Source organism: Hippopotamus amphibius, chromosome 7, assembly GCF_030028045.1.
Source record: "Hippopotamus amphibius kiboko isolate mHipAmp2 chromosome 7, mHipAmp2.hap2, whole genome shotgun sequence".
Classification (NCBI taxonomy): Eukaryota; Metazoa; Chordata; class Mammalia; order Artiodactyla; family Hippopotamidae; genus Hippopotamus; species Hippopotamus amphibius.
The window spans coordinates 20,185,584-20,200,554 of record NC_080192.1 but is presented as its reverse complement, the minus strand read 5'-3'; the positions used below and the strand labels follow the sequence as shown (position 1 = coordinate 20,200,554).

Sequence of the window (14,971 nt, the reverse complement as noted above, 5' to 3'; positions counted from 1 at the left end):
TTCCTTTCTTTCTCTTTCCCTTTCTTTCTTTCTTTTTTTCTTTCTTTCTTTCTTTTTCTTTCTTTCTATCTTTTTCTTTCTTCCTTTCTCTTTCCCTCTCTTTTTCTTTCTCTTTCTTCCTTCCTTTCTTTCTTTCTTTCTATCTTTCTTTCTTTCTTTCTTTCTTTCTTTCTTTCTTTCTTTCTTTCTTTCTTTCTTTCTTTCCTTTCTTTCTTTCCTCTTTTTCTTCCTTCCTTCCTTCCTTTCTTTCTTTCTTCCTTCCTTCCTTCCTTCCTTTCATCCCCTCCCCACCTGTCTCTTTCTTTTTCTCTTTCTTTCCATTTCACTGAAAACCTTTCATTGGCCTTTTGGATAGAAACTGGAATTTATTTGCCAGGAAGGATAATCCCATCATACTTCTGCTGGAACTAGTGCATGACCTCCTCTTTGCTGAGTCTGTGTTTGGCCCCAGTGCAGCCTGGCTTGCACTTCTTGTCTGTGATGCTGAAAGCTGGTCTACCCAGCACCAAGTAGGAGTCCAGGCCATAGATACCAATGCTTGGGTCATATTTGATCCCCAGATCAGTGTGTTCTTGAATCCCAAAACCAAAGTTTCCAGTATCTGAGAAGCTTTTTTTCTTAACTCGTACTCTCACAACTTTAGACCTTTCTCCAAGATTTCTTCTGCCTTGGCCCCATGGACTGTGCAGTGGATGGCAATCTTTTCATTTTTCCTGATGCCAAAGGATCTGATGGTGTATCTAGCTTTGGAGAACACAGGGGTCTGGGCTGTGAGCTGTTCTAGCACCTTGACTGTTGAGGTCAGTCTGTCTCCACTCTCCCCCACGCAGATGTTGAGGCAGAGCTGGTGGATGCAAAGTTGCCGTGTGGGGTTCTCCTGTTCATCTTGATCCTGCGCTATGATGGGAAACAGGAAGAGCATAAACTGGTTCTTTTAAAGCATCAACAAAAATAATTATACGCTGGAACAAACATATTAATGGAAAGGGAAAATAAAAACATTTATTAGTATTCAAGGGGCATAAAAATGACAGACATAGCAAAGATTATAAATTAAAATAAAACATTGTATACACAAATGTTCTTAAATCTAGAAGAAATAATTTTCTAAAGCAAAAAAGTTAATTTAAAAAGTAGATACTCCTGAAAATAATATGATATTGCACATTATTCCAAAGTCTGTAGAAGACATTGGAAATACTGTTAAAGATTTACCATTTAAAAGGGCACCGGACCAAATGATTATAACCAAGTATCATCTGTCTTCAAAGAACACATCATCCTACTATTCAGACTATTTTATTTATTTTTTATTTTTTGTTTTTTTGGCCATGCTGCCTGGCTTGTGGGATCTTAGTTCCCTGAGCAGGGATCGAATCCGTGCCCCCAGCGATGGAAGCACAGAGTCCTAACCACTGGACCACCAGGGAATTCCCCCAGACTATTTTAAATATTAGAAAAAGATACAAGTGTCTAAATCAATTTTATGATGCTAATATAACTTATTTGATAAAGATAGCACAAAAAATTTATAGAGTAATTTCATCAACAGATATAAATTCAAATATATCTAAAATAAAATATTAGCAAATGAATCCAGAATTATATGAATAGAATAATATACCATAATGAAGTAGGATTATTACCAGGAAGGCAAGGATTGTCCAACATTTGTCAGTTTTTCAAAATATATAACTCATTATATAAACAAATTAAAGAAAAATAGTTACTACAACAATGTATGCAAAAATACATTTGATAAAATTCAATAGTCATTTACTAATAGTTAAATAGGAAAAAAGGAAACTACCCAAAAATGATACAGTTTACTGCAAATAGCAAATAGCATATGAAAGTTTAAATACTAGATCCATTTCTATTAAAATCAAGAGCAAGAGAGGAAGACCCACCCTCTGCACTATTATAACATATATTTGGGCTTCTAACATAATAAGAAAGTAAAATAAATAAAAATTGAAAATTAAAACCCAAAATATATAATTATCACAAATTATAGTAAATAAATCCAAGTGACTTTCCTAAAAATCCTATTTGAACTAAAAAATTATTTGATTAGGTGTCTGGATACAAAATAGTTATACAAGTAACTTCATAGCTTTTCCTTATACTCTCAGTAACCAGTTACAAATGAAAATGGAAAAGAAATTCCATTTGAAATAGTAACAAAACTGTAAAAAATCTAGGCACAAAATTAACGTGAATGGTATAGGACTTAAAAATTTTTTTAAATTTAGGAATACTTGATATACAATATTATATAAGTTTTGGGTGTAAAACAGAGTGATTCACAATTTTTAAAGGTTATACTCCGTTGATAGTTGCTATAAAATATTGGCTATATTTCCTGTGCTGTACAATATACCCTTGTAACTTATTTATACTTCTCTGCATTCTTTGGTTGGTGCAGGTAACATTACTGCTTTTATTTTTAAAGATGTGGCAGAGATTGATATTTACCTATCTAATATTCATTTCCATTCTCTTCAGTAAAAGAAGCCCATTGCCAGTGAGAATGAAAGACTACATTTCCCAGCTTCTTTTGTAGCCAGATATGACCATGTAATCAATTTATGGCCAGTGGGAGGCATCAGATGTTTTCTGTGAGACTTCAAAGAAATCCCAAAGATATTAAGAACATGAGTCTTTTCTTCTGCTGCCTGGAATGTGGAGGTAATGGCTAGAGCACTAGCAGCCATTTTAGGCCATGAAGTTACCTGCGATGATAGAGCAGCAAGGAGACTAGATTCCTGATGACAGTGTGGAGTCACTACAATGACTCTAAACTAATTACTTTTGAATCTGCTTTATGTGAAAGAGAAATACTTCTGTCTTGGTTCAGCTGTCATTATTTTGTGATTTTGTATTATAATCAGCCTAATCTCATCCTAAATAATACAAAAGGAAAAAGCCAATAAAGGATTTAACAAAAGAAAAAAAGTAAAAGCCCTGTTGACCATTTTCCTTCTTCCTAAGAGTGAGGTTGGCGATAAGGAGTCTGCAACCTTCTAGATGAATGTATAACATCTGAAATAGAGGTTGTGTGTTCTTAAAATGATACAGTCCTGGGAAAATTACATGTCTACTTATTATTCTAATTTGAAATCTTACTTTAACCATCTAATACACTCTACAACTATTTATCTTGGAAGTACTTCCAATTCCTCCAATAATGTTTTGTCTTTTTATAATCAAGTCCTTAATTACCAGAAAGTTCCCTGGGTCATAAGATATTTTTTCCATGGGTTGTGATATTTCCTGGCATATGTTCACTTCTGTATAAATGTTCTTTACAACATGGCACTTTGTCCTTATGTCCATTTCATATGTGATATTCAGTGTGCTGGGAATGCTGAAAAAAATGGTTTCTTTTTTTAGGGACTAGTCATATAGAATCACAATGTTAAACCTAGAAAGGGCTTCAGAGGTCATTTCTTCAAACCCCTCATCTTACGCAAAAGGAAACTGAGGCCCAGAAAGGCCACTTGACTTTCTTAAACTCTGCTGGTTAATGACGGGTCCAGAAATAGAAACCAAGACTCTAACTTCAAATTCTAGGTTCTTTAATTTGTTTCATCTATGAATTGATACCCTTATGATAGACTCAGGGAAAGAAAAGTTAGTTTTTTGCTTTCAATACATCTGACTTTGTAGTGCAGAATATGCTGTATTCTGGCTGATATTTAGCTGTTTAGCATCTAAGAGTAAAGGAATATTTTAAAAAGCAAAACAATGTGCTCATTAGCACAATGTGGTCAAGAAAAGGCTTTCTTTGTAGAAGATATTCATTGGCCTTCTTGACTGGCTTTTCTCCCCCTCCCCCCCAGATAGCTAAAGCATGATGCTATTGAGTTCTAAGTTGAGTTTCCATCCTTATACGAAAAGTTAGCTTGGCACAGAGTTTGGTAGAGCTAAGTCTGACCAGCTGCGCTCTCAGCCACAAGGGAAATTAAACGAGACAGTGTGGCTGATTCAGTACAAATCAATCAAGGTCTCTTGAAAATGCTCTTGAAAACACATACCAGTAAAGGCAAACAAGTAGTTGTCTTTTCACATAAACTAACTTTAGTCCTTGTCTCTAAGGTGCCATGCATGTGGACAAAGAATGTAAGATGTCTTTTTTAGGTTGACCACTTTGTAGCTCATATTTCTCCATCAGTTCCGTGAGAGTCTGGGGAGAAAGTGGCCAAATCTGATAGTCTACCAATATCTGAAGTTAGGTTTGTGTGTATGTTTGCCACCTTGACACAAAATAATGGCTACGGGTCTATCTGAATTTCTTTGCTCATGTCCCGTATACTTTTAAACGTATAATTCAGTGTTTTTTTTTTTTAACATATTCACAAAGTTGTACATCTATCACCACTACCTAATTCTACAGCATTTGCATCATTCCTTAAAGGAATTTCATATCCACTAGCAGTCACTCCCAAGTCCACCTCCCCTCACCCCCTGGCAACCACTAATTGAGTTTCTGACACAATGGATTTGTCAATCCTGGATATTTCATATAAATGGAATCATACAATATATGGTCTTTGGTGTCTGGCCTGTTTCACTTTTCGTCCTGTTCTCAAGTTTCATGCATGTTCTAGCATGTACCATTACTTCATTCTTTTATATGCACTATAGTTTTTTAAAGGATTTTTTTTTTTTAAAAAGCTAAATGCAAAGTATCCCTTAATAGAAAAATTTGCTATTCTTGGAGGAGAAAATGAGACAAGATATTCAACATATCAATAGAAATTTGGCTTGACAAATTAATGTTAATATATTGATAAGAAAAAATTTAAACCTGAATATTAGAAACGGACAAAAACAAAAACCTAATGGAGCATAACATTATCACCGATGCAGAGATTTTTCTTTATAATCTTAGTGAAAATTCAAGTATATGTTGAATTCACGTTATGATTTTTAATTTGATTTCATTTAATGTTTATGATCAGGCAAACTTTTTTGCGTTTCTGAATTGACACATGCCCCTGTCAGACAGAAAGAGAAAAGCAAGAAGGAACACGAGGCTGCAGCTGAATTTAGAAAGTTAGAGGTGTTCTCATAGCCACATGAGATGGACAGAAGATTCCTTCCAGTAGGCGAGAGAGCAGAGTGCAGACAACAGATGTGAGAAAGGTCCTCATAGCTGCCGAGTTCCAGCATCCTTGTGCTGAAGAAGGGGTGGTGCCAACATGATTGATATTCACAGGGAATATAAAAGCACCGGACTTCTCCCCAACTGCTTGTCACACTGACCTGCACCATCTCTCTACTGCTCGTGGGGTTTCTGTCAACTAGTCCTGGAAGGGAGCAAACTCTTTGGAGAATAACAGTTTATTGTGGCCATGCCAGAACCCACTAAGAAAGAGGGTAAGACTCACCCATAGATCTTTTTTTTGTACTTTTTAATAAAGAATGTTTCTTTTGGTATTTTCAAACAAGTATCCAATTTCTTAAAAACACTGTAAAATAATAGAATCACTGTGATTTAAGGAAAAGAGTCTTTAGAGTAAACAGACCAGAGGGAAAAGAAAGGACGGGTATATCAATTGAAAAATATTTGATAATGATTGTTTATGAAGGAATATTAACAAAGATGATCAAATTATAATTTTATTAATTGCAAAGAATCCTTAAAGTTTAATTTAAGGGTATTAATTGGTCATGACGAGCAGATTTCATTTTTAAGGGTTTTTCTTAGGTTCAATCACAACTTTTTCACCATGTATTTGTAATTTGTTGGCGGTGAGAAGGGTTTGGAATGCTTTCTTAAGTAGTTAATAAATTTGATTAAGATTTCAAAAAAGAATTTGTGGCCATATTTCCGGATTTGCTATATTTTTCTTCTGGAAAGACATTTAAAATATGCAGATACAGGTATTTTTTGCTTTTATCATTTTGGAGCTTTACTAGTTGTGACATTATTATTTGCATGGAAAGAAAATCAAATGCCTGGGTAAAAGAATATCTTTGAATATCACTGATAGATTGTGTTCTTTAATCAGCTTTATTGAAGATAATTTCATAATATGTAGCCTTTTAAAAATAATTAAGCTGAAAATAGTCTTCATAAGAAGAAATGTTTCCTCCAATAAACAGTTCCTCCTACATATAAAAAAATCAGTATCTTAAAACTACTAATTAATAACATAAATAAGCTGAAATTAGAAATTACTAAAATAACTAAGGAAAAACACAAATTAATAGCACAAACATATTGAGTTTAATTTTAAATGGAAACCTCTTTTAGAAATATTTTTTCATTCATATTAGTTTTCATTAGTGCTTACTAAATCTTTATTTTTCACTTCTGCACATGAAAGCAACAAACAAACGTTAGCAGGGAGCCAGGGAGCATAAAAATAGTTTAATTTTTTTCATTTTTAATTCTGTTGATAAAAACTGCTGTTAACCATTATTTTGAAGGACCTTGAAAAAGATGCTAGACATTGAATCCGAAGTTGAAATACTAACCAAATTATCAAAAGTCTTTGAAATATATTTTCTTTATGTAATTAAGTAACCAGTGTTGACAGGCTGTGGTGATCAGTTTACAGGTTGGCTTTACTTAGTGGCGGAGGGCATTGATGGATGAAGTCTTCCACCCGAAATAACCACACCAAATGCATGCATTAATATGGGAACTTAATCCTGACTATCAGGCAGTGAGTCCAGCCTCTGCTAAAGTGTCTTATTTGTAATGCAAATGATTTACATGTGTATTAAGTGTCCTTTTCATTTGATCTGTCACTTGACTAGCCTCTTTGAGGCTCATTTGGATAAAATGCATTCTATGTTTCTTGACTGAGGACAGAATATTGTTTTAATTATTCTGCATTTAGTGGATCAATTTGCATGTGTTATTTTAAAGCCCATTGGAAAATGACAAAAAAAGCTGAGAAATTGGTAGAGAAGATGATGAGCTGTAGAGCCTATAAGCTAATTAAATTATTTGGATTGCAGATACAATAAAGTTTTACTTTTTTGTCTGACAACTCAATTTGATTTATTCTACTTTCAAAGACAATGAAATTTTAGAGTGACACTAAGAGGAAAATATATCTTTGACTTCACCCCCCCCCAAAAAAAATATATGTATTTTGGTTATAAATCAACATACGTACCAAAATGACCATGATATTTTGCTATAAAAGCACTGTTGTTATTCTGTGTAGGAGTTCCCCCCACCCAGCATGGTAATTTTATACTCAGATTCTTTGGTTAGTTTAAATTTGGATGGTGGGGAGTGGGAATAAAAAGGTTACTGAGATATTTAAAATCCTTTGAGGAAGTACAGGGATTTTTTCATTTCCTTACCAGCAGAACTGATTTTTAAAGGAACTACACCTTGAAGGGTTTTCTTCGTGAAATCATTGCATTTTTTTATTGCTTACATCAGAAAAGTAAGGGGTATGGCAATTCAGAAACTATTCTGGTCCTTGCAGCTTCTCCTTACTGATTTCATTTTTACTGGAGTTGATTTAGATACATATAAGCATCCCTCTGAAAGACAGCCTCTAGAATAAAACATGCCACCAAACCAATTCTTCACAGTCATTTCAAACTATTTGCAGAAACGTTCCCCCAAACAGGTTTCTCCAGCCCCTACAGGTCTTCTTACATCTCTTCCTTAGCTGGGAGAACCATGCTTAGCAAGAGCATGACCACTTGTTGTAAATCTTGATAAGATACATGAGCTGGTTTGGCCCTCGTAGGATGCAGGAGCTCCTAACAACTCTTCAAAAGAGGCTGAGTTTTCAGCACCTTGAAGGTACAAACGATGTCTTTCTCAACTGCCTCCCAACCTGCAGTGGCCTAATTCAGGGAGCTTCATGTTGAGGCCTAGGAGAGCTGGTCCTTCTAAGGAGAAGGGGGAAGGACAGTTGTACTTTTAGACCTCAAGGAGGAACTCTAATGGAAGTTATTGGTCAACACTCCTTACTTAGACCCTGCAAAACATTCTGGATGGCTCAGTAAGCTCTTTCTGAGAAAGAAAGCATTATTTTTAAGGACTAACCACTTCCCATTGTCCTTCTCTGCACCTTTGTCATGTGTACATCTATTCATCAGAGAACTATACCATTGGTACTGTCAGTTCCAAAGTAAAGTTCTGCCTTACCCTTTAGATTGAGGCAGAGCCCAAGACTCAGTAAAATTAAGTTATTGTAATCAAATGGCAAGAGAAGATGTGGAAGGAAGTTTCAGACTTGTGGGAATCTCCCAGTATGCCTTGCTGATATATTCATTTATGGATCATCTATTAATTGAGCACTTACTATAAGCTAGTTGCTGGGATTCCAGAGATATATACAACATGCATGGTCTCTGTTCTAAAAACCCTTACAGTTGATTGCCCCTGGGTCCTGCTGAGTAAGGAAGTCATCTTTCACTGGAGTTTTTTCTGTTCCTGTCAAAAAGTAATTTTATCCAGTTAGACATTAGATAAATAATTTTATAAAATTAGAAATTTTCAGTAGCCTTTCTTCTGTGATAGAATCTCTAATAGTTTAAACATACTATTAATATTATTTTCCCTATATTATTAATTCATTTCTTCAGAATTTTATCTCTGTAGTATGTGATGATTAAAACCATAAAGCCTGGTTCTTTAATCTACTTAGACAATGGGTAACTATCAGATTCTACAGAACCTAAAAAAATTCTTTTCTAAAACAACAAGTTCAGGCCTTAACATGAATTTCACTTTTTGTTATGGGATATATCAAGCCCTATTATGTTTTATGTACTTAACTTGTAGGAAAAAGGAAAAATTCCACCTTGTGCTCGTATGCTATTCAGAAAACCTTGGGAGAGTCACTGTAGCGTTCCCATCTTCATGTAAGATCTCTTCTTGAAAACTCAAACATATGGCAAAACATAGCTCCACTGATGACCATCATTTTAAGGGGCCATTCTGATAACTCTAGGAATCAAAAGTAAGGCATTGTTGTTATAGATTCTTTTGCTATATCAACATGCAATATCTATCGCTTCTATCTTGGCCTATTTCAAAAGGAATAGGTGGGAACATGGTGATGGAGAATAACTTTTTCAGTCTGTAGGAGTTTTTCCTATGTCTTTTTCTTGGTCCCTAGAGATTTCACTACATTTTTAAGGTTCTGCTAAGCCCCAAACCTATCTGAATGCAGAGCAGCTTTCATCACCTCTCACCTATTCCTCAGCATCACTCAAGGCTTAGTCATCAGAAAAGGAGCCATGGTGATGGGAAACCTTCCTCTCGTATTTACTCCTTGACCTTCCAGGTCCACGTGCATGAGACTGGATGATCTACTTCAAACACCAAAATAAATGTGCCTTTGGAGAAGTCATCTTACACATAGGCTGTTACCTTTCCCTCAAATTGGGGAAAAGCACATTTGTTGGAAGTAAGCAAAAGAAAGGGAGAAGAGGGAGGAGGTATTTGATCGAGGGCAGCTGTTTTCCTTCAAACTTCAAATGGTTCATTTAGGCCACACTGAAGACTGGGATAAAGAATGAAGAAGCTGCATGAGTGTACGCCAATTCTATTCCCCCTGAAAACACTCTCCCAGCCTGTACTGGAGATGCACGCTGTAGATTTGAGCTATCTGCTGTAAGAAGGAGCATACTAGAGGGACTTAATACTTGGCAAAATCATTCTTTTTCAGTAGCCTGCTTTTATGACTGTCCGACTGCACCTGTTAGGAAGATAAATAAAGGACTGGCCAATTCTTTCCTCTCAAGCGCCCTAAATATATCGCTGAAAAAAAAAAAAAACTTTGAAAAAACAAGTTGTATCTTTGCTTCGCATCCAGTAAGTCTTAAGCAGTGTCCCCAGGCCTTGCAAAGAGCAGGGGTAAGGGAGTTCCTGAAATGAACAAAGGTCAAGGTTAGGTCCTCTGGCTGGTCTCAGAGACCGGAGAGAAAGGAAAAAGAGGAAAATGTATAATCCTTTGTTTTCTCAATGCCTCACTTGATTTTGGCCCTAGATATGGCCTTGAAACATTTTATTTTAGGTTCCTCAGGGACACACAATTCACAGAGTCTCCTTATTTATAGTAATTTCAAAGTCTCCCTTCATTCGACATGAACGTTAGAATAAACTGCCCAGGCTAAAGTCGCTTTAAAGGACTGCTTGGACACAAAAATAAATAAACCATCTTTTAAAAAGCTTGAGTGAATACAAAACAATGTTTTTGCAATCTTTTTGTAAACACATATATGCTTTTTTATTTTTTAGAGAGAGTTGTGAGAAGAGGCTGCCATGAAAGGAAATAGCGCTGTTGTTTTTACAGCCCTAGGAAAGAGTTTTGTTATTTTTTGCATAAATTTCTTATGACTGTTTTATTTAAAGCTTATTTTTCAACTCTTTATGGTCAAACAGAAGAGTTTTTATTGTTGTTAATAATTACTATTTTTATCTGCATTCCTCCTTAATTAGTCTATGAAACCGATATTAAGAGACACAAAATACTCTTGGCAGCCCAGTACTTCTGTGGTAATTCTAGACCTCATCTCTAGACATATTTTGGATGTGTTAGATAATAAAGAACAGGATTAAAGCTCTAGCAATCAAAAATAAGCAGGCAACTTTTAATTTCATGTGTGTACCTGTGGAGATATGGCCATGACTCCCTCCTCCACCCTTCCCCCCACCCCCCTTTCAGTTCTTGATGGGAACAGATGTCTTTTCTGCAGTCCTTAGTTTGTTCAGAATATTGCACCCTGGGGAAGCTCAATAAATACACAGAAAGGTAGTTATTGAAATATGGTGTTTTGGCTTAGGTTAATCATGAAGTAGCTAGTGCTTATTCAAGAGCAATTTTCTAAAATTTGAAAGCGTGATTAAGAAAAATGAAACTGTGAAAAAGAAGAAAAGACTTTATCACTTAATTTCCTACATGCATGCAAATTGTCTCATAACTGGAAAGAACAGGGCATCTGTCCCCACAGCTTTTTACAAAAACAGCCGCAGAATATCAAAGTGATAATATTGTCACACCCAGATCTCTTCTTCGTGGATAGGCCCATTTATAACTCACAGAGTATATTTGCATTGGACAGCCACACAGACAACAAGCCAGATTTCAGGATGTTCCCATGCAAGGGGCAGATTATTTATGCACTTTTACACGTATTTCCAGAGTGAAGTTTTAGATTCCATCAGATTGGGGCATGAAGTGGTTGATTTGGCAAAGAAAAAGACCAGGATCGTTTAATCCCATGCTTATTCTTCTCTCTAAAATGAGCTCCCAAGAAACTAACTGTAAGCTGACTTTCATTATGCCTTTCAAGTCTGAAATCCACTTTGATAAGACTTTTGCCCTTTCATACTCCCTCAGGAATCTTTTTATGGGCCAGTTTGGCACATCAATACAGTACCTAAAGTGATGTTTATTAATACGTCAGGTGTTAGATCGTATAATTTGTTTTCATTTTTTGACTTGTATTTTAGATATTTACAAAAACTTAGGGCTCAGATTTTTTCTTTTTCTCCAAAACCATCCAGTTCTTCCTCTAAATAGCAACAAATCTCTACGTTCCTCAGGAATTCTTTGCTTGTAGCAGGTAATAGCTTTTGCCTTCTCTAAAATTTTATATCTCTTGGAACAGAATGTTCTGCTTATAACTAAGAATTCACCTAATCATACAATTCTACAAGTGACATGTCTTTAGACTTGTTCTGCATAGAGTATGTATTTTGGTTTTTTCCTTATGTATATTAAGTGATGTCTATCGTTAAGCATAGTGACATAAACAAAGTATACTATTCACAAAGTGTTCTAGACAGTTCAAATTCCAGCTGCACATGTATTGAGCTAGTTATACTTCATATACTTCAGTTTCTTCATCTGTTAAATGTGAATAATAATAGTACCTAAGTCACTGTTTTGGGGGCTTTTGGGGGGTTTTTTGTTTGTTTTTTGATAAGAATTAAATGAGATAAATCTGGGTAAAAGCTCAGAATAAACCCTAGCACGCAATTAGAACTCAAGTCTTTTCCTTCCAAAGCAGCAAACTCAGAAATCTTGTTGGGCATAAGATGTTAAATGCTTCACGTTTGATATAAACTTTGAGGGCATTTCCGCCCTCGTATCAATCACTGTAAGGTATGTAACAACCACTGTTCACCTCCTTACCTGCTGTTAATGTTTATGATACAGTCCCAAACCGCTGTGGTTATTATCTTAACCATCATTGCCACCACCATGAGTATTTCCTTTTTTAAAACTTGTGGTGAAATATCTTCGCTTTCACCCATGCAGGCTCAGAGCAAATAAGAAGCCTGCACTTCAGAGCCTCTGTTGTATTCCTGCTGAAATGTGTCAGGTCCGTCTGGGGGGTCCCCAGTTGTTAGCCAGATGGTGATAACCATTGTGGGGGCATGGCCTTTCCCACTCAACCCTGCACAGTTGAACATGTAACTGTATCCTCCACCAAAGGTTATCAGGCTTGGGTGTGGGGGACATTAAGATTTCTCTTCCCACCAGGGGTGCTCCTGGCAGGTGGGGTCTTCCTCTGCTCTGACATTTCTGAGATAGCCACATAAAGAACTCTCCATGACCACCTATGGCCATGGTGGGTGATTGATTGAGTGGCTGTGTTGACTGCTGTGGAATTTTATTTTTATGACCCCACCTGGCATCAGGCCTGTCCTTCCTCTATTTTTAAAAAGTCACCCAATGTGAGGCCCAGCAATGGCTTGGGGCAAGGCCTGTAAGGGATTTATTCTGATAACTGTATAACCATAGAAGAGCTATATGATCGCAGGAATGGTCCACTCAGGAGCAGACCCCCAGGAAAGGCATAAAAGAGGACTAAAGGGAGAAATTGTTAACAATTCAAATCACTTTTGCAATCATTTCCTTTTGACCCATGGTAGGTTTTTGAACTTCAGAGTAAAGCTTCTTCTACACCACTGTTCCCATCTATGTCACTCCCAACTCTCACTTGATTCTTACTTTAAAACGTGGTAAGAATAATGATAAAGAGACAAGTCATCAGATCTTAGCAAAAGATCTCATTTTCATCCAGCCCGCTGTCAACAGTGAGAAGCTATTTGTTGCTGTGTAATAATAACCAGATTTTTTTTCTCTTTTTTTTAAATTTTCTTGTTAAAAACCAGATTTTAATCTTCCTGTGTGGAATGACATCTTAAGTTAAAAACATGTGTAATTAGAACAATGGAAGAACAAATTGACTAGGAAAGGGAAAAAACCCTGTGGATTCAGGGAATTTCCATCAAGCTGAATAATGAGTCACTGAAAATTTACATACTTGATGCACAGTTAGACTTCACCTATTCAGAACCTTAGAATATAGTCTTTGGTGATATTTGGCCACAGTAAATAAATATGGATTAAAGTGATTGAATCAAATTCTGAATAGCTGGATTCGATGGATAGCTGATGGTTCATTTTGTTCTCAAACCTTATCATTTCAACCAATTTGAATATAAACATGCCTAACATGTAATTTATTACTTCTTGTTTTGAAAAACGAAGTACAGTGGATATAACTTAACTTTGTCATCAGTTATAGATATCCGTTATCTTACCACATGATATCCCGAGAGCCCAAATTACTTGCCTTTTTGTTAATGGGCCCATGTTGATTTGTATTTTGAATCTGTGTCCAACTTTTGACAGCGTTTCTGTTTCATCCCTTGCCAGAAGGCTGCTGTCTTCTTTAATTACTCTTACCAGTCAGTATGTGAAACAGCCCCCTTCTCTTTCCTCTGTTGTTTGCTTTGGATCCCAGCCAGGTCAATAATCTGGTTGAGTAGGGCTACACTGCAGAGGACCACATTTAAGGAGGTACTCGTTCTCAGGGTCGTGCAAATGCAAGGTCCGCACCGGAGCTTCAGTGCCTCCTTAAGCGTTGCTCCCTGGGCACCTGGCTCGCCTCACCCTAGTTCCAATTCCAGGACTGGGGACCTGGGTTGGGGGGCTTCTATTGGGAGTAAAGCATTTGAGCTCTTATTGTACCAAGTAGGAGGAGCTTGAGACAATTCGTTTTGCTCTTCTTAAGCCCTTATAATTTGCTGATGAGCAGCTGTTATCTGGATAAGTGAGGTTGCTAGATAGCTGAATTCTAAATAGGGGAGGTGGTACTAGACAATATTACCCTTTTGTTCCTATTATTATGCACATTGGAAAATAAGTTACTGCCCCCCAAATCAGTTTATGGCTTTTATTTTGACTGCTTCATTCGTTTTCTTAAGCAAGGCTATAGATTTTTCCTAAATGATGCATATGACATGAGTTTTTTTTTTTTTTTGACGTGTACACTTAAACACAAAATAATTTTTTAAGCTTTATCATAAATTCTAAATGATTCTCAATTTTTGGGTCTCAGATCCATTGGCATTCAGTAATTACTAAGGAAACTAAAAAGCATTTGTTTATGTGCATTCTCTCTCTCAATATTTACTGCATTTGAAATTAGAATTGATAAACTTTTAAACCATAGGAGTACAAAGCACATGTTCTATTGGCTCAGAGTGTTGGTGTCATCACACATTATATATGCTCTGGAAAACACTGCCTGTTTTGTGAGAGAATGTGAGTGAAAAAGGCATATAATGTCTTAGCATTATTACAAAAATAGTTTTGACCTTATGGACTCCTCAGAAGGGCCTCAGGGGCTCCTGGGGATCCCAGACCATACTTTGAGAATCTCTGTGTATAATTCCCCCTTAAATCCCCTGATGTAAAATATCCAGAGCTTTAGCCTATAATGAATAGAACAGGGGACAAAAGCATATAATTGTGAAAACATTAAATTACATGTTAACATATGTCCAAAAATCTCTATCTCTGATGCATAAGCAGTAGGGCCAGTGCAAATGCACTGTCATTCGTGTTTGCTAGTTTTTTTGGTGAAATTTATGATTCATATAATCAAAACTTCTGTAAGTGTTATGAATGTCCCCATGCAGACAGTACTTTACATTAAAGCAGTTTCCATTGTGCTG

At 36.2% G+C, this 14,971-nt stretch overlaps 1 protein-coding gene and 1 pseudogene across 4 annotated transcripts in view; one reads left to right on the top strand and one right to left on the bottom strand.

The window, feature by feature from the left end:
• Window positions 1-365: 365 nt before the first annotated feature.
• On the bottom strand, window positions 366-922 carry LOC130857591 (60S ribosomal protein L11-like; annotated as a pseudogene).
• Window positions 923-5,245: 4,323 nt separating this feature from the next.
• The window catches only part of MYBPC1 (myosin binding protein C1), an 86,732-nt gene continuing 77,006 nt past the window's right edge, over window positions 5,246-14,971 (top strand). For all 4 annotated transcript variants that reach the window (XM_057741003.1, XM_057741004.1, XM_057741005.1 and 1 more), the window contains exon 1: window positions 5,246-5,385. In XM_057741003.1, the coding sequence (XP_057596986.1) occupies window positions 5,361-5,385 (25 nt within the window). In that variant the 5' untranslated portion in view covers window positions 5,246-5,360. The remainder of the gene's footprint in view (window positions 5,386-14,971) is intronic.